This window comes from Phascolarctos cinereus, unplaced genomic scaffold (assembly GCF_003287225.1).
Source record: "Phascolarctos cinereus isolate Bilbo 61053 unplaced genomic scaffold, phaCin_HiC Scaffold_4;HRSCAF=312, whole genome shotgun sequence".
NCBI lineage: Eukaryota > Metazoa > Chordata > Mammalia > Diprotodontia > Phascolarctidae > Phascolarctos > Phascolarctos cinereus.
In genome coordinates this window covers 270,524,895-270,548,807 of record NW_027555847.1, presented here as the reverse complement: position 1 = coordinate 270,548,807, position 23,913 = coordinate 270,524,895, and the positions used below count along the sequence as shown (strand labels likewise).

The 23,913-nt window shown below is 37.1% G+C and overlaps 1 protein-coding gene across 3 annotated transcripts in view; it reads right to left on the bottom strand.

Moving 5' to 3' along the window:
- The window catches only part of FOCAD (focadhesin), a 381,816-nt gene that overhangs the window by 260,769 nt on the left and 97,134 nt on the right, over window positions 1-23,913 (bottom strand). For all 3 annotated transcript variants that reach the window (XM_078153058.1, XM_020973967.2, XM_020973969.1), the window contains exons 8-11: window positions 22,444-22,650; window positions 13,605-13,692; window positions 6,142-6,344; window positions 2,950-3,207 (exon numbers count right to left, since the gene is read on the bottom strand). In XM_078153058.1, the coding sequence (XP_078009184.1) occupies window positions 2,950-3,207; window positions 6,142-6,344; window positions 13,605-13,692; window positions 22,444-22,650 (756 nt within the window). The remainder of the gene's footprint in view (window positions 1-2,949; window positions 3,208-6,141; window positions 6,345-13,604; window positions 13,693-22,443; window positions 22,651-23,913) is intronic.

Genomic DNA, 23,913 nt, shown 5'->3' with positions numbered 1-23,913 from the left:
GGGGAAATGCAGGGAACAACTAGACGGATGGTCTCCTCCGGTGGTATGAGGCCCACACAGACGTGATGGATTGCTGATGCTCATTCACTCACTCGCCAATCAAGATGGCCCAGTGCAGCATTGCAAAAAGTTAAGTGGATTAACTCTCCCATACACCAAGCAGATTTTCCTGCTGTTCCAAGTGGGGAGAAGTAGTTGACAAAATGGCCCAGGTGAATACAAAGATAGCATGTCAAGCATGGTCACGTTTAGTGGTCTAGGGCCAACTGCCTTGGGTGGACTGGTTGAGTTTATGTTCTTTCACTCCAATCTAATCAAATCCAGTCCCATAAACATTTTTTAATTGCCTACAATGTGCCAGGAATTGTGCTAAGCATTAGGGATACATTAACTAAAAAGTAAGACAGTTCCTGGTCTCAACAAGCTTAGAATATAAAGGCAGAGACAACACACAAAAGGAGGTAAGAAAGCCAGACACCAAAGGGTATCTTGTTCCATGGGTTGAAAGCAGGGAGGGCAGCAGACACAAGGTGGAATGATCTGAGAGTCCAAGTGCTGTCCTCTATAAAGGCATAGAGAGAAGTGTGGTATGCAGCCCTCCAGGCCTTCAATCAGGGGAAAGAAGAGGCTGAGGGAGGTGTTATCAATCAAGGCTTGACTTTGCCGCATGGTGGTGAACTTAGACTTAATGAGCTCATCCTGGACAGGTCACGTTCTTCCATGTAGTTGAAGCTAGACAGAGCAGCAGATGCAAAGTGGCATATATTCACTCACCAATCAAAATAGAATCAATCAGGTATTTACTACTATATACCAATGACATTGACAAAACAAACAAAAAACAGTCCATGCTCTCTGAAGCTTATATTCTAGCAAGTAAGACAAGTACGTAGATATTATAATAATAAGTATATACAAAAAAATATGAAAATAAATAGAAGATAATTTATGGGCAAGGCAACTGCGGAAACTCCACATGTAGAAGGTACCGGTCGATTCAAGGAGGCAGAGGTAAGGATTGAAGACAGCCAATGCAAAGATACAGAGACAATCAACCGTAGTATTGCAGGATCCTTAATATAGTTGGCAGGTACCATCTAGTTCAACCCCCTTATTTCACAGATGATAAAACTAAGACCCAGAAAAATTATGTTGTTTGTCCTTAGTTTTCAAAGAGGACCAATGACATCAAAGGTGATGTCTTGATTTGCCTATGAGCCGGGTTTAAGTGAGGCAGAGCTGCACAAAGTCATCAGCCTCACTCTCTTCCAGAATCATCAAAGCCCAGTAGCAAGACAAAAGTCAAGACAACCAGCAGTGGCCCAACATGCAAGCACGTAACCGTGGCACCTTCGATACCTGACCCAGCTCTAAGTGCTCCACAGCGCCTGCTTCAGCCACCTTCATGGCCACTGAACAAATTGTTCTCATCCACCTATGCCACCAGGGGAAGTCTTCACGTGCTGGAAGCAGCCATCCACCTAACTCCACAATCAATTTGAGCCTGTCAGTTAACCTCAGAGAAATTAAGATACTTGGCTCAAAGTTACAAAGATAAAGAGTGGAAAAGCTGGCATTCTAATCCAGATCTTAGGACTCCAAAAGCAGTGTTCTTTCCACTAACAATCAGACTGTACGCTGCTATAGAGCAGGGACAATCTTACACCTTTCTCTGTATCTCCAGTGAGCTTGATAAATGCATACTGACAAAGTGACTGATTAAACCACAATCCTACACACCAGGGGAGAGGTTGGGACTGGGATGGGAGAACCAACCCTCTACCCCATTACTGCTGATATTACCACTTCGGACGTGCTCCTGGAGGGAAGTAAAAGGGGGTGAAGTGGGGGAGAGAGAAAAGAAGTTAGTAAGAGGCATGGCAGGCCAAAGTTGAAAGGGAAAGAAGAAAAAAAGGAAGGCAAATTTCTGTGGTCACCTGATGGGTGGTTGTTCGTACATAAGAGTCATGCATCATTTCAGGTCTACCTCTACAGCAAAATTCTAGATAAGAAAGCAGAACTGCAGAAGTTAAGGGAAAATCAAAATCAAACAACTAGCAAGTGAACGGTCCAATACTTCAACTATAGTATCTGTAGACTAGATATTATATTTTGTCTAGTAGAGTTTTAGACTTTTCTACACTTTATCAACTTCCAAGTTTAATTTCATATGATGGTACTTTAGGAATGGGGGTGGTGAGGTGGCACAGAGCATAGTTCAGTCTGGAAGTAGAATCAGGAAGACCTGAGTTCAAATCCAGCCTCAAACACTTACTAGCTGTGTGATCCTGGGCAAGTCACTTAACCGTTTGCCTCTACAGTTAAGCTGTAGAAGGAAACGGCAAAACACTTCAGTTTCTTTGCCAAGAAAATCCAAATGGGGTCATAGAGTCAGACACAATTGAAACGACTGAACAATAATAACTTTAAGATTATCCCCTCTTTGTTAAATAAGAAAGAAAAAAATACCTATGAGAGAAATATATTTAATCTTTCCTAATAAAATTGCTAGATTAAAAAAAACTGTGCTATATTCATTATATGATTAGAAGTGAGTAAAAACATCATCAAGATCTACTTCTACAGCTGTACACGCAGCTCATTTCTCCCAGAATTATAGAATCTTAAAAAGGGCCTTAGGGCTCATCAAGTCTAATATCCATCCAAATAGAAGAACTGAAAGGACTTCCTAAATATCATTTACCACTGCCCCACTTCAACCAGATTTCCCTTCATAAGTGTGTTTTGATTAGGGTGGAAAAATGTATTTGTATCTCTGAGAAGAAATAAATTTAAGACTGCGGAACACTGGGACCACCTTGAACACGGGCCATAACAAGCAAGTCAGGCTAGGATTATTTTTTAAATGTTGCAAAGGATAACGTACTAAATGAAACATTCAGAACCCCATGATCACGAGTTAGCTGCCTCCTTGTCTGTGAAACTTACCTGAGAGGAGTCAGCTTTGGCTATTTCCGTGGTGGCCTTCAGCACGCTTCGAAGATTCTCTCCTTTCTCTTGAACCAGCAAGTAAGCCAAGAGGAGGAAAACATGTACAGGAACATGGGTGGTAATGGGTAGCAATGATTTCACAGAAGACAGCCAATCGCATACTGTGGACTCTTCTTTCATTTGTTCAAGGATTCTCCAGGTTGTAAACATTGGATAATACATGCTGGTTACAGGGAAAGCAAGCTTGAAGGACATCTGGAAAATAATTACAAAAGCTAATGAAAAAATGGAAAGGAATTTCAACAGTACTCTATCACAAAGAAAAGTATTTATATTTCAAATTAAATTATTAATATTACAGCCATCAGCAGAATGCAGTGAGGAAAGAACTTCACAAAACTTAAAGCACTATATCCATGAGCTAAAACTACAGGCAAATGACAGCCTCACAGAGTTTCAGTTTCTTCATCTGTAAAATGGGGGAGACAATATCTGTCCCTATCTACCTCACAGGTTTGTAACGGGACTGAAAGGGAAGAATGTATACTAAGTGCTTTGCAAGCTTCCAAGTCCAAATAAATGACAGCATCTAATACTTTTGTTGTTGAAGAACTCTTCCCCTCCTTCAAAATAAATTTTAAAAGTTTTTCCAAAGTTTGGAATTTGAATAGCCTGGAACTGAACTATAGGTTAAAGTAACAGAATGCTCTGGAATTTCCTGGAGGAGTAGCCAGCCACAACCATTCCTCATAATTAGAACTCTACTTACCAACTGAAGTAGAGATAATGAGAACTAATTACAAATAATTATCAAAGGCAAGTCACTTTCATAGGAAAAAAATCATCATTGAAAAAAAAAACACAATTACTTTGAAAGAAAAGCCCTGGTTTAAGTTCTTGTTAGGAATCAGCTTAAGTTGGAAGGTCTTGTTGAATCCATCATTATCATCTGGGCATGAAAATCTAAAAAAGCATTCTAACTATATACTAGGGGAGTAATAAGTACATAATTTCTGAAATGGAAAACAGAATAAAGGTTTTACACAAAATTTAGGGAGGAAATTTCCCATTAGAATTGGAGTTACTTCTGTGTACAAACAACAGTCTGATAAGGCCTAATAATAAAAAAAAACTTTGTCCTTCTGAATCTCTCTTTAATGCTCTTATCATTATCTCAGAGAACAAATGAAATATAAAAGCACTTTAGAACTTAAATTACAACAAGTGTTTGTATTTTTATCCTTTTTTCTAGAATGAACATAAGTGAAAATGTTTTAAGCAATTCTGTACTGAATACACTTAAAGAACAATAGAGCATTGTGCTCTATAGATTACTAAAGACAAGTTCCTAGTTTGGAGAATCTGTGATGTTTTTAACTCTTAGAAATTAGAAAAAATTTAAACATTTTTCTTAAAGCCTTTCAAACTTCCATAGATACAGACAGATGCATAACTACACAATCTAATTATATACAAAATATTTGATATAATAACCAGGGAATAGTGACTGTAGTTTCAAATGAAACACCAGAATTCAAAGCTCACCAATTTAAAGATCAAAGCTCACTGTTTTAGGGCTGGTAGGGACCTAATAGGCTATCTGGTTCAATTCCTTTATCAGATAGACGTGGAAACTGAAGCTCAGAGCGACTTGTTGATGGCAAGTTAGTTACAGGAAGAGTTAGAATTTGAACCCAAGTGCTCTGATTCCAAATCTATGTGCTGATTAGGGCAAAGCTGAGGAGAGTAAAGGAGTAAAAGAGAGCTGAGTTTTTAGAGAGACATCTCTCATTTACAGAATAGAGATGGCCCGAGCAACAAAAGTAATATGATCCATGCTATACTTGCCATAAACAGTCATGTTCAGATGCCAACAATATGCATTTGAGCTCAGCTTAAATTTTAACTCTTTAATAAATAAAAGGGTGGCTATAGAAGCCCTATTCAAATAAATCCCCAAGAAACTGGCAGAGTATCATAAGCTGTGTATTTATGGTCCTAACTGCAGTGCTTTCTCCAACCCCACTTTACTAACCATTAAAGAAAAAGTAAAACTATTATCCTGAATGAGTCATCATTCTAATACACCTGATTAAACAATGACTTAGCAAACAGGCCCTGGATGGAAGCTTATTCTCAGTAGATATCACTTGTGATTCTGAAAGTCCCAAAACTGTCCAACATATGTGACTTCCTCCTGCCTGCAATCCAGAAATCAATCAATCACTGTTTCATGTTTACAACTGAGGGGGAGAAGGAAGGGGAAAGAGAGACAGAGAGAGACAAAGAGAAACAGAGAAACAGAAAGAGAGACGGGGAGAGACAGAGACTTTAGGCTTCAGATCGGGTTGTTTTCTTAATTATATTTTCCGTTTTCTCCTCACAGTACTACTGAATCCAAAAGATGGTTTTCCCCCACTTTCTGTTTCTCCATCTCTCACGTTACAAATAAACTATGTATTACAAATTCTAAAGATTTATTCTATTAGGATTTAGGAAGCCAAAGTATGTATTCAATTTCTCTCTAATGGCTAATTTCCGTTGCATGCTGGAACAAGGAATAATAAATGGCTTTATCCCTCTAGTACCTTTAAGCATCTGTGATTAAAGCCACATCCGCCTTCACAGAAAACACAAGGACAGTGATAAGGCCTTGTATTTGTGTAGCTGCCTCTCTCCAAGAAGCTTTACCATGCTTTACCTGCATTATCTTGTTTAATCCTCACTCAATCCCTCTAAGGGAGGAAGCTGGGAGGTGAAGCTACATTTCACTAATGGAAAAGGGGGGAGGGGGATGTGCAAAAAAAAAAAACTGGTAAAGCTTGGAACAGAACTTGAATCAGAGCTCAATGCACTAAACCAGAGATCAGCAACACAGTCAAAAGAGAGAATTACAAAGGATAACCTAAGAAGAGGGAGCAATAACAGCACTGCAGTTCCTTGCTCAGACAGATGCAGCAGTGCAGAGGGATAGCACATAGGAAAGGGATGGTGTGCTGGGGAGGAGAGCAAAGAATGACACTCTCAACAGGAGGACTGGCATTTCCAAGCCCCTGCCCTCAACCAAGCTGCATTCAGATTTGGTTTAAAACCAGAAGTGACTACTCCTGAAGAACGGAATCTCTGCCTGCCAAGTCACTAATCCCACAGCGGTCCTTTGTGTAAGAGAAGCAAAAGTTCATGCATTACCAGCTGTTTTTGTTCTTTGCAGCCCTCTTCTTGCACCATTTTCAAGAGGGTTATAGCCAGCTCTTGCCTAGAGGGGCTAACGTCATCTCCTGAGATACAATCCTCCAAGGCTGTAGATGACAAAATCTGCAGTAGTGGCATCACCAGCAGCAGGGATGAGGTTGCAGTGCTCTTGGTCCCAGCAGAGGAGAGGAGTTTCAAAGCTATTCACCAAAGAACAATCATTTAAGCCAAAAAAAAATCAATATAACAAAGAGATAAGAAGATACTCAGTGTAACAGTCATCTATCACCTTTTAAGGTCAGAGACAAAACGACAACCAAAAGACAAATAATGCTTGCAAACATTTCAAGTCACCTACTATATATCACTGAAGAAAAATCTATTTACATCCCTAAAAAAGAAATTCAAGCTTAACCCCTATTTGCCACAAAACATAGTACAAGAAACAGTGCTGGATTTAGAATCAAAGAACTTGCATTCAAAGCTTACCTCTACTATTTATCACCTGTGTGATCTTGGGCAAGTAATTTCATTTAACACCAATTTCCTAATTTGCAAAAAGAATGGGACTAGATGATGCCTAAGGTCCCTTCTACCTCTAGGTATACAATGTTATCATCCTAAAACCTTTGCCCCACAGGCTTCTCAGTGGTCACAAGCAATAGCACTTCCCATAGAATGATGATTAAGGTGGTGACCCCTAATATGTAGCAGTTCCTTTAGTCTATCAGGGGTGGGGAACCTGCAGCTTCAAGGCACATGTGGCCTTCTAGGTCCTTGGATGCCGCTTTTCAACTAAGTCCACATTTTATAGAACAAATCCTTTTACTAAGGGGATTTGTTCTGTGAAGTTTGGATTTGGTCAAAGGGCTGCACTTGAGGGCCTAGAGGGCCATATGTGGCCTCAAGGCTACAGGTTTCCCACTGCTGGCCCTAGGCAAAAAGCCTAGAGAAAGGGCTAGCAAGTTGAGGCCAAATCATATACATATACATTTACATATATGTGTGTGTTTATATACCTCTGTGTGTGTGTGTGTGTGTGTGTGTGTGTGTGTGTGTATAAATATGAATGACTCAGTTGTATATATGCTATGCATCTATAAATATAGAATGAATAAATATCTATAATATGTTATATATACTATATATGACATATATACTTGTCCCTTCATTTAAATATAAACTTAAAGCTAGTAGGGATTATCTCATTTTTGTATTTCTATCCTCAGCATTCAGCTTCAGCATGTACCAGGCACTTAATAAATGCTTACTGACTGACTGATGGGCTGATTGATGTGAGGATCATATATGATTCAGCAGCCACAACGATAAAGAAGCAGAGAGCGTGAAAAATGGTGTTCCAGAAAGCAATGGCTTATAGTAGCTATAAAGGTTAAGAATAACGTACCCAGAAAAACTGAGTAAAAAATGGGGAACTGAAACTTGAATGAAATAAGAGGACTTCCAACATGATGAAAACACAAGAACTGCATAGAAACTTTCAAATTCAAAAACAAGATTCAAAAGGAACATAAAAAGGTAAACATGAGAAAACAATCAAAAGAGGCTAAACAAGGATAAATTATTTACATGTTAATATGATACATGCGGTCCTCTGAACATGTTCATCTTCAGGGGTCACAGAGGGAGTCAAATTAGACAAGAAAGCCTAGGGGTGATTCTGCTACATTATGATGATCTTAAAAGCATAATGGAAATGGAGGAGAAGAGGAATACACTTGGTGAGGAAGGAGAGAACAGAATGAAAGATTAGGGAAAATTATCTCACATAAACTGGGTGGGCAGTCACATACTTATACAAACCTCACTCTCATCTAAACTGGTCAAAAGAGGCGAGAATTCCCACACACAGTTGAGAACAGAAATATATTTCACTAAAAGAGGGAAGCAGAAGAGAAAGTGAAGATGGCAGAGGAAAGAACAAGAAAGAATTAAGGGACAGATTACTCCAAAGCAAAACAAACTCCAATTAACTCTAATCTATAACATCTCTCTTTTAAAAAAAAATGGCAGTTGGGGACTGGCTGAACAAGTTATAGTATATAAATGTGAAGGCATGTTATGATGTCATAATAAACGAAGGGGATAGTTTCAAAGAAACCTGGGAAGACTTGCAAGAATTGACGCCAAATGAATCGGGAAACAAAGTCTACAACAGCAGCAATATTGTAGACAAACAACTTTGAAAGACTTAAGGCTCAGACCATCACAGTGACTAACCACAATTTCAGAAGATTCATGATAAAACATGCTGCCCACCTCCTGAGAGACAGGAGATGGACTCAAGAGAGCCACATGACACATATATTTTTGGACATGTCCAACAAGGAACTCTGTTTTGCTTGACTATACATGTTCCCAACAGGAGTTTTGTTTTTCTTTCTTTCTAGGGGGTTGGGGAGGGGGGTGGCATAGAATAGAAAAAGAAGAGAGAAGGCAGATATCTATTCATTGAAAAATAATAAAATCTTATTTTAAAAAATGTACAAAAGATGGAAGGGCAGGTTAAGTGAGGATGAATATAAGAAAGAACATGGCATGGCACTATAAAAATAGTTTCAGGAATGCTAAGGCTCAGAAAAAAAATGGGGCTGTTAAAGGAAGTTAAAACAGCTAGTATTTTCTTAGATGTAGTGGGAGAAAAAAGAAGATCAAAGAAGAGAGAAGTCTTTGCTTGGACATTATCCTAATTACTAACAACAAAAAGAAGGCGGAGCTACTAAATTCACATCTGGCTTCTACTTTCTCTGCCAAATGGATGATCGCTGTTCTGTGAATGGCAGGGAAAAAATGGCTAAACAAGATGGCTAACAAGAAACCAATACCCATGAGAAGTAAAAAGATCTAAGAAAACACCTGCTAGCCTTTGATGAATTCAAGTCACCTGGTCTATATGAAGTACCACCTCAGTTACAGAAAGAATAGGCAGAAGTGACTGGTAAGCTACTGTCATTAACAAATGAAAGGTCACAGAAAACAGGAGAGATGACATAAGGTTGGAGAAAGGGAAAAAATGCTCAATTTTCAGAAAAGGGAAAAGAACAGAGTATATAAACTACAGGCTGGTAATCTTTATTTTGATTCCTAGGCAAATTCTACAAGGGATCATTAATAAAGAAATTGTGATTTTGCAGCAACATTAAGAATAAGTCACATCAAACTGTCTGTATTCCCTTTTCTGACACAGACATTTAATTGGTAGAATAAGTAAATGCCACAGACATACTTTACTTGGATTTTAGCAAAGAATTTGATACTGTTTCTTATGCCATTCCTTTGGAGAAGACTGAGAGATAGACTCAATAATCTGCTTGGATATATTCATAACTGGATGACTAGGCAAACTCCATTAGTAGCTATTACCTATTCAGTGTTGACATGGCAAGAGGTTTCTAGCAGAGTACAATAGGGATGTGTGCTTGGCCCTGTGTTTTTAACATCTATGTCATTAACCTGAGATGTTTATAAAGCACTTTGCAAAATTTACAATACTAAATAAATTATTATTAATATTATTATCATCATTGGTTAGCCTGGAAAAGAAAAGACTCTTGGGAGCATGAGGAACATAATAGTTGTTTTCAAACATGTGGAAATGAAATCAGACTAATTCTGTTTGGCACCAAATGATAGAACCAGGACTACAAGTGGAAATTGCAAAGAAGCAACTTTGGATTTGGCATCAGGAGAAACTGGTTAACAATTTCAGCAATCTACAAATGGCATGCAGAGCCACTTCAAGAGACACCAACGGAGACTGAATGATCATGTGGCAGCTACATTATAGTGGGCATTTCTTTAGGGCATGGGTTAGAGTCAATGGCCCCAGAGATCCCTTCCAACTCTCAAGTTCTGGGATTCACATCTATCTTTCTTGCTCCCACAAATAGCACTGTGCCTGGCACATAATAAGTACTTAATAACTGGGGCAGCTAGGTGGCGCAGTGGATAGAGGACCAGCTCTGAAGTCAGGAGGACCTGAGTTCAAATTCGACCTCAGACCAAACACTTGACACTTACTAGCTGTGTGACCCTGGGCATGTCACTTAACCCCAACTGCCAATGAATGAATGAATGAATGAATAAAATTAAAAGTGCTTAATAAAAGGGGGTTTTTTTGCTGTTGCTGGGGAAAGAGCAAGGAAAATGAGAACCAAAATAAGTCACTGTCTTTGGCAATCAGTTGGTTATTTTTTAATTCATTTATGATACAACAGAAGCTTTCAGATGTAGTAACAGTAACCAGTAATGTCTATTTTTTTTAAAGTACAAATGGTTTCTAGAAGTAAGGATTATAAATCTTCCAGATATCACTGGAGCCCATATGAGTTATTTAAAAACCAGTTATAATGATTTGAATGCCTCATTTTTAATTCACTGCTATAATTGTTGTGGGTTTTTTTTTAATCTGACAATTCAGCAATTTCTTGATCATTCTATCCCTTTATTTTCCTCTTTTTTTTCCTCCAGCGTACTAAAGAATAACTCTTCCTGACTCTACAAAGCAAAACCATCAGGTTCAACAGCTTCAGGCATGATTCTTTAATTCTGACATGATAATGAGGCAACAGAAATCAGAAGTGCCATTTCAGAAAAGAAATTCAGGCTGCTTGCTAGATAAATGAAAACAAAGTATCCAATCATCAGATACTAGCATCACAGCACACTGCAAAAGACACACCCAAAGGTTTGCTGGCTTTAGAGCACTGGTACCAAAGAAACAGAAATCCATCCCTTGTTTGTTGAATATTGACTTAGAAAACCACAATTTAATATTATCTATGTTACAGTGTATTTTTATTCAGTTTGTTAAACATTTCCCAATTACATTTTCATCAGGTTCAGGCCTCCAAGTAGTTATACTTGGTGCTATTGACGCTTCTGCTTTATATAATCAAGTGTGGCTGTCCAAAAAAAAAAAAAACTTCGAGTTTTATTTTAAATATTAATAATTATATTTTGTACATCATCTTTAGATGTATAAAACACTTCATATACATTATCTCATCTGATCACTACAACAACCCAGTAAGTAAAGTAAGTATCATTCAAATTATTCCCCTTTTACTGAAGAAGCAACCATTAGGCTCAGGAAACTTACATCTTTCAGCTATGGTCATGCAACTAAATTGCTAGAGGTGGGATTCCAATAGAATAAGAATGGTTTCCAAGAATGAAGTGAACTATCATTGTAAGGCTCTACCTGCCATGAAATGAAAGAAGGAGAGGGACTGGGGTAGAAGACCAAATAGATGGAAAGCTAACAGAACAAAAGAGCATATGGCCAGAAATTTAATCTAGGCTATGTTACAATCATTGGAAATGATCTTCCTCACCACCAACTGGTGGAATCTCTAGCTCCTTTCAAGGAATATCTCAAAAGCCACTCCCCTGGTTAAGAATTTTCTGACTTCCTCAATTATCAGCGCTCTCCCCTCACCAATCTATCCAACATACTGTGCACGTATTTTCTACCTCCTAATATGTGTCTGCTTTGTTTCCTCCCAGTAGAATATAAGCTTCTCCCCAGTAGGGCTTTTTTCATATTTGTCTGCATAGGGCCTGGTATATAATAGGTGCTTAATAAATGCACAGAGAATTGTAATTGTTTCTGAAAATTAATACCATAGGAAAGTCCCCTCTCCTACCAGTGCTTGAAGGGAAAAGCACAATGGATTTAAGAGTCAGAAGAATGTAAAGAGAGAGGACAGATTATTTCATTTCTTGTATTTGTATCCCCTGCATTGTACCTGGTATATACTAGACATAATAAATACTTGTTAATTGGTTAAAGACAGGATAAGATCCAGAACTTGCACCTGTGTAACCACTCTGGGCTTTACTCTCCTCATCTGTGTGTATGAGTTATCTCCCTAGATACCTTCCAGTCCTGAACCTATGATTCTATGATTTCTGATTTTAGTCTAAGATTAAAACAACAGTTGCAAGTAAGGTTTGTGCTTGTTGGCAAAGTTGCAGCCAGGATGAAAGCATGAGAAAAGGTCAGAGCTTTTAACACAGACCATAAATATTTAATATTCATTTATCAATCTGATGCTTGCTATTCCTTCCCAACCTGATATATAATGATGACTATAACTGTCCATCTCTCTGCAGGGATATCGATGCTATTTTTGTTAGAATTTAACTTCCAAGACAAAGTGGAAGGATGGGATCCTCATAACCTATGCTCCAAAGCCTACCTAAAATGACACCTCTTCCATGAAATCCTACTTGTTTTTTTTTTAATAGAGGAAAGAAAGTCTTCATCCGATCCAAGAGGACTTTATGACTTTGTGAAACTCAAAGGAGTTAATGCTTGTAAAGTGCTTGTAAACCATAAGCACCATTTAACCATAAGCTATAATTCTGTATACATGTTTTATCATCCCTCTAGAACTGATCTCACCCTAGGGGAGGTAATTTATTCACCACTGAGGCAAACTCTGGAACAGAACTGATCTGGCTGAGGACTAAAGAGTAAGAACCTCCCCACCAAACATGCCTCATCCCCTCTATTACCATTCAGGCCCCAAAATTCCACTGGTCCCTGCCTTGACCATCATCCAGGATCAGGGACTCATCATTTATCCTGTGGCTGCAAGTAGCTGCTTTACTTTTGCATCTGCCTCCAAATCTGACACGATCCTTTTGCACAAAGGAGGTGCTAAATAAATGTTTGCTGACTGCTGTTGTCATTTATTTTTACCAATCTAAAAGGGGGTAAGTATGAGGAAAGTATTTTATAAGCTTTTTAGGTAATTTATAAATGTGAACTAGGGAAGTTAGATGGTGCAGCGGATAGAGTGCAAGGCTTAGAGTCATCTTCCTGAATTCAAATCTGGGCAAATAACTTCATCCTGTTTGCCTCAGTCCTCATCTGTAAAATGAACTGGAGAAGAAATGGCAAACCACTCCTGCATCTTTAGTCAGACATAACTAAAAAATGACTGGACAACATCAACAACAACAAATAAGAACTATAATAATAATAATTATTATAATTATTATTATTATCAAGATTTTACCATGGCATGCCAAGGTAGGAAGGGAATAGAGACGGGGCCTTTCATTTCATTGTAGGGAACTCAAAAGTGAGAAAATTTCTTCTACAAATACAAGTAGATACCTTCTCCACAATTTACATTCTTAGAGAGTTGCTCGGAGAACTGAGAGGTTAAGAGATTTACCCACTGGCAGAGACAGCAGATTCAGTGCCAGGGACAGGAATTTAACCGAGGGCTTCCTTGGCCTTGAGGCCAGCTCTCTATCACTACACTAGCCAAGAATAAGCTCTATTTGAAGATAATGAAGTAGGAAAGATATGAAGGGAAAACAAAAAAAAAAAGCCCATTCCTGATGAAATAGAAAAAGACAGCGCAATACTTCTGCTAAGGTTCATGCTATATTCACAGTTTCCTAAGGAGGGGAATTCTTACCTAGTTTTAAGATGGGCTTCTGCTGACTTGTAGGTGTCTGTAGGATTAGTAAACCTATTCCAATTATGGCTTGTTCAACAGGAAATCCCTAAGAAAAAAGGGAAAAAATCTTTAAAATTTTTGAAAAATCCTTAATATTATATCACGCACACTACAAATATTCCCAGCACATTCAAACATCATAGATTTATAACATGGCACAGACTTTACAAAATGACTACAATATCACACACCTATACAAATATTTTAGAAGCAGCTGCTTGGCATAGTGGATAGATGGCTGGATACCAACATGAGTTCAAATCTAGCCTCAGACACTCACTAATGTGCAAACTTGAACAAGTCATTTAACAGCTCTGACTTGGTTTCTTTATCTGTAAAATGAGGATAATAATTAATAATAGCACAACTACCTCCCTGGGTTGCTGTGCGAATAAAATAAGATAATATTTGCATAGTACTTTGCCAAACTTAAAGCACTATACAAATACAGGCAATTATCATTATTACATTAATTCTTGAGTCAAGATATATATATATAGATAGATAGATAGATAGATAGATAGATAGATAGATAGATATAGATATATAGATATATGTGTGCGTGTGTGTGTGTGTGAATATACATATATATGTGTATGTGAATATACATATATATTCAAAATACTATAACTATATTGATATTTGACAAGGATAAGCTATACTTACTGCCTACAATATTCTCTTCATGATTACTAAGATAGGTTCATTTAATAAACAACAGCCTTAAATTTTAAGAAAATTTCCTTTCAGGCAAACTCTACTCCCTAAGAAAGACCCCCCCATCCCCCAAACTATGCCATACAAGGATCAACTGAAGTAACTGGAGAGATTTGAGAATGCCTAATGTGAACATAATAGTAATCTTCAAATGTTTCATAAAACTATATATTTAGAACTACAAAGGACCTCAGAGATCATCTGGACCAAATACTGAGCCCAGTTTTAAAGGTGAGGGAAACTGAGGCCCAGAGAAGTTAATGGGTGCCCTAAGGTTACAAGCAGAGTCAGGATGCAAACCCAGAGATCCTGGGAGTCAGCATGGTACAAAGAAAACTATGCTGGACCTGGAATCAGAAATCTAGGTTTAAAATCAACCTCTCAAACTTGCTATCTGTGTGAGGCTGGGCAAATCTTTAAACTCCATGCGCCCAGCATATAATTACATCACGTTGCATGCTTTCTCGATCTGAAGATAGGATGGGAAGGAATTTATAACTCAAAACTTTTTTAAAAAAGTTAACTTTTTTTACATGTCATTGAGGAAAAAATAAAATGTTAAAGGAAAAAAAGGAAAAAAAATTAAGTTCATGTGCCTCAATTTCATCACCAGTTTGAAAAAAAAAATGAAGGGGGTTAAACTAAATAGTCTCTGAAGTTCCTTCTGGCTCTAGGTCTATGGGGAGGAATAGCTCCCATCAAAGAACTTTCCCCCTGAAGTCAAAGTTAACTCAGGCATAAAACTGGCCATGGGAAAATTCCTTGGCCTCTCTGGACCTCAATTTCTCATCTGTAAAATGAAGTGTCCAGATTATATGATCTCTAAGGACCCGTCTGGCTCCAAGTCTATGATGCAAAAAACTTCTGATTACAAATCCAGTATTCTTTTCCGTTGTATGAAGTGTGTGTATTTGAGGGGCTGCTGTGTTGAAAAAGAATAACACTTAAACTGGGTGCCAGAGGGCAGTAGAAGATCAAGTGGCCATGACTCTGGAGACAGATTTCACTTCGTTATAAGGAAGACTTTTCTAACAATTGGTAGTGTCCAAAACAGAATGAGCTGTCTCCAAAGGTAATGAGTTCCCCAACACTAGAAATCATTCATCAGGGATAGAATGACCAATTCTCATCGATATTACAGAAAGGACTTCTGTTCTAAGTCTATATTGGAATATATGATAAGAAAGGTCTTGAACAATTCTTAGATTCTATGATTCTATGATTCTATGAAAATCCAGCTGATCTGCTCAATGAGAGCAAAGAACAAATAATGACAAAAACAGACAATAGGTTTATTTCATTCCACTGAGCTTCACCTAAAAACAGAAAACATATATAAACAACAGGACACACCAAACTGAAAAGTATTTTCTACCAAAAGAATTCAAAAACTAATTTTGTCAAGCTTCCTCCTAGACTAAGTTAACAAACCTTCTTTTAAAAAGTACTTTTAAAAAAGCCAAGCATTTAAGCTGCACTCTTTGTCTTTCTGCTATGAAGACTATTAAAACAGTGAAAAAGAATGAGAAGAATAGAGATGTGCTCTTTTGTCAAGGACATCATTTCTCAATATTATACACTGTTTTAAATGAAATTAAGTCTGACACTGGTGGCTCAATTTTGTGCTCTAGACATGCACAGAATGTTAGTGCAAGAAATTAGAATATGCAATTTCTGATGCACTTTTGGCAGCAACCCATTATAAAAGTACAGGCTTAAGATGTCTAGTGATATAACAGTTTCAAAAGAATCACCTTTTGAATTAACGTCAAACAAAAGAATGTTAAGACAGATGTTCAATTGGCTAAAGATAATAGCTCTGTGAAATATTCAACTTGTGAATGTGAAACACTCTAATCAAGAGAATAACTTGTTTTTACACTTTCCACCAGATTTAAATCCTTTTCATGACAGTTCTATAAAAATTACAGGTAGGTAATAAATAGAATACTTAGTACCAATTATTATTTGGGTGTTACTGCTAACCCAGTTTGTTGACAAATTAAAGGTACTTATAATACAGAAATAACCAAAACACCCATGGCCACAGATGTTTATACATATAGATATCAACTTGGGGAATTAAACACAGTAAACTAGAAAACTTAAAGATGCAAATTCAACTGATATTTGTTGGGAAGGGAACCATGACTAGCATATGGCCAGAGAAAGATAAACCTTATCAAAAAGAAGAGCACAAATTAAAAGGGGCAGTAGAGTGACAGTAAATACTACAATAGCTACAATGTGAAAATAGCAGTAGGAATTCACAAGAAATAAAATTTTTAAAAAGGGATTATCAATAAAACTCATGACCAAAGAAGTCCATACACAAATCTGCAATATATGCGTAACAAAGATAAACCTAAGATCCTAAGACAAGGAGACAGATTTGACCTAACAGATACTAACATAGCTTTGGTGGGATAAGAGCCACAACTAAAATATACTTCTAGAAAGTTAGCCATTATTCAAAAGACATGGTTCAGGCTAAAAAGGAGTGGGGAGAGACTATTCAAAGATTTACTCATATAGAGAAATACAGGAAAAGCTTAGTGGACAGCATCTGAATAAAGATCAATGGAGGCAGAAATACAAGCAATTATTGTCATCAAAGTTTATGACAGACTGCCTGAGGAGGAATCTGGGAAACATATCACAAGCTGAACATGAAGGCATGATATAATAATAATGGAAATCTTAAAGTATCTGGGCATGTGCCAAAAGCAAAGCAACTAATAACGAGAGAGAGAGAGAGAGAGAGAGAGAGAGAGAGAGAGAGAGAGAGAGAGAGAGAGAGAGAGAGAGAGAGAGAGAGAGAGAGACAGAGAGACAGAGAGAGACAGAGACAGAGAGAGACACAGAGAGAGAGAGAGAGGGAGGAAGAAATTGGTGGCTAAATTAGAATTGCTGGGAACCTTAGGAGGGAGTACATGCTTCATCCTCAAGCTAGAAAAAGAAAGGACAGGTGGGCATAATTCGACATGAGCCATTGATTTTGGGAGAGCAGTTTTCCAAAAGTTCAGAGAAGTAATACAGAGAGGAAAAAAAGAGATAAAAATGATGTTCTAACATTTCTTAGCCCACGAGGGATAAGGAACTCAAGAAGGAAATTGTGAAGATAAAAATTCTAATGAATACAGGAAGAAGGAGCTGTTTCAGAAGACTAATCTGAACACAAAGGGAACTCAACAACCAACTTAAAATTTTAAAATACATACCTAATAAGAACTGAAATAGAATGAAGTGGGAGCATAAAAACTACATACACAACGGCTAAAATAATGAAAACAAAACAAAACAAAACAAAAGATCCTGAACATTGAATAATTATAATGATCAAGACTGGCTCCTAAGGAGATAAAGAAAACACACCTCCCTCTCCTCGCTACACAGGAGGGCATTAAGAGCAAGGGATAATGGACATACCAGGAGATACAGTTCATGTATTGGTTGGTTTTGCTAACATGCACCTTTTTATTGTAATTACAAGGGAAAACTTACTGTACAAGAGAAAATGGAAGACTATATATGTAGAAGAGGCTTTGGTAAAAAACCATAGAAATAAAAATAAGATTAAAAAAAAAACGAATAGAAAATAAAGGCAAGTAAGGAAGGATAAAGACAAAAGAAACAGTCTTACCAGAATAGTGTCAGGAACTCTAAAGTGTAAAATGAAGCGAGTTTGACAATGAATAATAAGAACAACAAAAAGGAATTGTTTAAATTACGTGTAGAGGCAAAAAAAAATCAAAGAAGGGAAGAAATCAATGACCTAGTTAAAAGAACTATGACAGAACTATTCAATTTTTAATTTACTTTCATTTTTTATATCAAGAAAAATGACTGCCAGATTGAAAAAGAGAAAATAAATACAGTTTAATAAAAAGATATGAAAACCAAGATAAGTGAGGTAATGTGTAGAGTGATGAACTACCTCAGGGTACTGCAAAAAATGGTGGAACAACTGTCAATGATCCTAAAAAAAAAAAACCATAGAGATAGAAGAAATGACAGAACTGGAGACAGGTGCTTTCCAAGTTTTCACAAAAAGTTTTCAGACTGTAATTTTTTTTCTTTTTCTTTTTTTTTGGGGGGGGGCCCTAGGCAATGGAGTTAAGTGACTTGCCCAGGGTCACGCAGCTAGTACGTGTTATGTGTCTGAGGCTGGATTTGAACTCAGGTACTCCTGAATTCAGGGCTGGTGCTCTATCCACTGCACCACCTAGCTGCCCCCCCTAATTTTTTTTCAAAAAGGAACTGAGGTACAATTCCTGGAAAAACTGTATACAAAATATTTTAAAGGAATAGTTTGGAAGTATCACGAAAGGGAAATGGTTATCCCTAGCAAGCAGCACACCTTCAATTATTTTTAATTGAGGAATATATTTTAATGTTTAAGCATTTGAGAACTTACATAGGGACAGTGACATGGGCTAAACCAAAGAAAATTTCATTTAAGTATGACATTACTAACTTTAAAATCTTCATGTCCCAGACGTTTCTTTTCTTTGTTTTTCTGGGGTTTTTGGCAGAATACTGGATATCTGATCATTGTAATCTGGGCAGAGCTGTCCTGACAATATTATATTAGGACTACAGCTGATTTAGCATCAAATACAGCCAAATACAAACACCTCTGTAAGAGGCAAATTTAATGAGGCACAAATTATGATACTTATAGGAATAAATCTCAGAAAATCTAGTTCTATAACCATAGTTTTCAGAGATCCTAGAATTCCTGACAGCCCAGTTTGTACTGAATATGAGGAATTCAGCAAAATACGGGAATATCTGCATGAATTAAAGTAGTACAAAGAAAACATAACCAAAAGAACAATGATTACAATAATATAACTGAAAAAACAATAACAGAAAGCAGAACATGGAATATTTATAATAACCAATCTTGGTCCTAGAAAACAGATAACAAAACATAGATACCTGCTCTCAGCCAGACACAGGGGAAATGGGGACATGTGTGGAGGAAGACCACACAGTAAGATGTGGTCATTTTATAACCTAACTATATAGAAAAAAAGAATAAAACAGTTTTTAAAAAATATTTCATGCCAAACTCACTTGGGGGGGGGCACGCACAATTGGGGTTAAGTGACTTGCCCAGGGTCACACAGCTACTGTCAAGTGTTTGGTCTGAGGACGCATTTGAACTCAGGTCCTCCTGACTTCAAGGCCAGTGCTCTATCCACTGTGCCACCTAGCTGTCCCTCACTTCATTTTTTTTAACAGATGTGGAAGCATATTAGAAACCTCCTTTTTAGTTCAACTATTAATTACAAAATATTTTCTCTAGTCTAAAACCATTTCCAGAGTTGTCCCTTTAGGAAAATGAAACCTAAGGCATTTCTTAGCAAAAAGAATTAAGAGTGATAAAATAAAAAAACTTAATTCTTGTTAAGATAAGATAATTGTCTCCTCTTTTGCACAAGGTTAATATATTGATCAAAGAGAGTATTCCCTTTTCAGTTACAGACTAGAATAGTTCAGGAAGGAAGTGAGTGATAACATTTTGGAATAATGTTAACCTCAAATCTTCTTAGGACAGAAAGACATGTCATAGGGCATGGGTGAACTATAAATTTGGACATCTTTCTGTTTCTCTCTCCAAGTTAGAAATACTTAGATAAAAGATTAATGTTAAAAATAAAATTGTTTCTAGCAGTCCAGTTCATAATATCCAGCAGAAATATGTTTCCTGGGGCAGCTAGGTGGCGCAGTAGATAGAGCACCGGACCTGGAGCCAGGAGGACCTGAGTTCAAATCTGACCTCAGACACATAACACTTACCACCTGCGTAACCCCAGGCAAGTCACTTAAACCCAACTGCCTCACCAAAAAAAAAAAAGTTTCCTTCCGAACAGGGTTATTAGACTAGTAGACAGGTCAAGTCAATTCCATAAACACAGTATACTTAGATTTCAGAAAAATATTCCAAAAAGTCTCCTGTTATCCTTGTAGACAAGTCAGAGATATGAGGCTATAGTGAAATATAGGTAAGGGATTAGAAATAGGTAGAAATAGCACATACAAAGGAAAGTTATTAACATACTGTCAACTTCATGGAAGGTACCTACCTACTGGAATGCCCCAGTGAACTGTCCATGGCTCTGTGCTATTTATCCTTCATTAATGACTTGAATAAGGGCAAAAATGGCATATGTATCAAAACTACATATAATATGAAGGCAAGGAAAACTACCTAACACCCAGAATGACAAAGTCAGAATCTAAAAAGATAACCAATCTGGAACCAAAAACAAAATCTAATAAAATAAAATGTAATCATGATAAATCTGAAGTTTTACAGTTGAGTTTAAAGAATCAACCACACACACACAGGATGGGGGAACTGTTGCTAGATAATAATTAATGTGAAGGTATCTGAGAGTTTTAGTATAGATTGCAAGTTCAATGAACCAACAGTATGACAGCAATCAAAAAAATGAATACACTAGTAAACTGCATTAATATACACACAGTGTTAGAATAAGGGACATGATAACCTTACTATATTCTGTCTCAGTCAGACCATATCAAGAGTATTTTATTCAGTTCTAATATGTTATAAACCTTAAAGCACTGTGTGTGTGTGTGTGTGTGTGTGTGTGTATATACATATATATATATATATGTATATACACACACACACATATATACATACATATATTAACTTTTTATGTTTAAGAATGTTCGTGTATATAATGTAAATGTCAGCTATTATTATAATTATTCTGGGTGGCATGTTTTAGGAAGAACATTGAAAGAGCATAGCAGGAAGAGGGCAAGCAGAGTGATCATGGGACTGAAGACAGACTCATATCAGAAATGGTTGAGGACCTAAGGACTTAAAGAAACCTGATAGTCATCAAACCTGATAGTTACTTATAGGGCTGACAAAAGAAAGACTGGACAATTATTGCTTGAGTCCAGGGGGCAGAACCATGAGCCATAGGAAGAAGCTACAGAGAAAGAGATTTCAAATTAATATTAGAAAACACTTCTCAATAATTAGAGTTGACCAAGGGAATGAACTCTCTCAGAATGCACAGTGCACCCCATGATGGGAGGGCAACTGGATGTCTCGATTAGGCTTTTGTACTTTTTATGAAATTCACAGCATAATAATTGTACAGTATAAATAGAATAAAATAAAACTGACATGTAAAATTCATGGCAAAGGCACATTCAGTGTAGTGATTGTAGGGTGCAGTCAATGAAGCAGAGGGCTATGGGGAATATTATTTTATATCCATGATAGTGGATGAAAGCTACCATTTGTTGGGAGGGAACAGGTTATACAAGAAACAAAGCTCCTAGTAATTTGTTACACTATGGGAGTGTACACTTTTTGTCCTGTTAGTATAAGGCTGCCTAATGGAAAGCAAGTTTTAAGACTGAACTGTGGGAAGAGCAGGTAATGAGATATCTGTTAGAAAAATGGATAATGCATCTCTGGATGCAGCTGAGTAGACTACAGTGAAGTTTAGCCACATACTTTCTTATGGTCAGTTAAAACAGATTTCGAATAAAAGAGCCTCTACACAAAAACAGGCTAAAATAGAGCATGAGCATGTGGACTGCCCTTTCATTTAACGTATATGTACCACTCTAGTTTCTGCAACTGGGACACTGTACTTACCACTTTCAAAGGACGGGCTTATCTGGGATGTCATAGAGTAGCTTACTATTCAGACTAGGGATTCTAAACCTGTTTTGTGCTGTGGACCCTTTCTAAGAATAATGTTCTTAAATAATTGAAGGAAATGCTAAATTTCAAACAGAGTTGAATAAAAATAAAGATGTAATTTTTTTTTCCTTCCAAGTTCAAGATCTCCTGAAATATGTCCATGCACCCTTTGGCGATCCAAAGACTACAGGTTAAGAACCCCTGGTTTGGACAAAGGTTTAACTAAATAACCTCTACTGTTTCATCCTACTCTAAAATTCTGGGAATATCAAAATCAGTAGATAGACACAACCTACCCAATTATTGAACGAAATTTATTAAATACCTACTCAAAAAATGATCCATCGATCTGTTTTTTAAAGTAAATCTTACCTCTTTCAGAAGTTCAAAATTTTGTTCTAAAAGGTGAATTAAAGATGAACATTCTCCAGTTATCTTTAGGCTTAGTTCACAAACACACAGAATTTGCAGGCTTAGCTTGACAAGCTCCTCTTCCCAGAAAACAGGGTGGCGCAAAAGACTCAAAAATAATTCTTGAAGAAATAATGTCACTTCCGTTGCCTGTACCAAATCTTTTACCTGTACCAAAATAATAACAACTATTAAATCAAAATTAAATATTGCAGGATAGCATATACCAAAAAGATAAATTAAATCTTGTTTTAAAAGCCTTTGGATCATTCTTTTATGAGCCATTAGGTATCTGAAAGAGAGGGAGTGAATTAGGATGACCTGAGTTCAAATCTAGCCTCAGACTCATTAACACTCACTAGCTGTGTGACTCTGGGCAAGTCACTTAACCTCAATTGCCTCACCAAAAACCAAAAGAGAGAAGGGGGGGTGGAGTACCTAGCTAAAGAATTTACTGCAGATTCCAAAAAATTCGACAACGCTCATCAATGCCATGATCAATCATGATTCCAGAGGAGCAATGAAGAAACTGGTTACCCACATCCAAAATGAGACATATATTTTTGAAGAAAGCCAATACAGGAAACTGTTTTGTTAATTGAAAAAAAATTGAATTTTAAAAAGAACTTATGTAGGCTAAAAGCTTTATAACTACACTTTCTGCTTTTTGTAATTTACCAAGATATATTCTATGTTAACTGTTTCCATCACTACCAGCCAATACACATTCAGTTGATTTATTTTCTGAGGTCTCTAGGCATAAACATTTAATCAGGATAAACTTTGCATTAGTGCCAGCACAGCCAAAAATGTTCAACAAGGGCTAGGTTTGACCTGTCCAAATTACTTCTCCTCCATGGTTATTTTTTAGGATTCAACACAGGTGTCTCATGGCAATTACTCAGCCTGTTATTCTAATACACCACTAACTACTTTGTCTACAAACGATTGGCTCTAATAACCTCAAATCAAAGCATCATTTCTCGATTTGGCAGATACAGTGAAAAGCTACTCAAATGGAAGCGTGTCTTCTCAACAGGCTACTATAATGTTAGAGAGGAAGGACCTGGTACTCTTGAAAATTCCAATTCAATTCAAGCCCAGCTGTTCTGATCAAAATTCTGGAGCTGGAATTAAGGATAAGGTCCCGATCTCAGTCATGTTGGCATTTATTCCTAGAGATTAAAAACAATGAACCATCTGCTTCAATCAGGAGCCTTGTGTCTATTAATTGCATCAAGAGGAAAGCCTACAGTTGACCAGCTGTACCTTTCACCAGTGGTTACTACTATAATAACCCACCATGGCTAGTAAGTGTTTCAAAGTGAAAGCAACATAGAGAACTACATTAGTTCCTAGAGAACAGAGAAACAAATATTAAAAGGACTGGGACGGAGGAGCCAAAAGAAAATGTTCTATTATAAAAAGAAA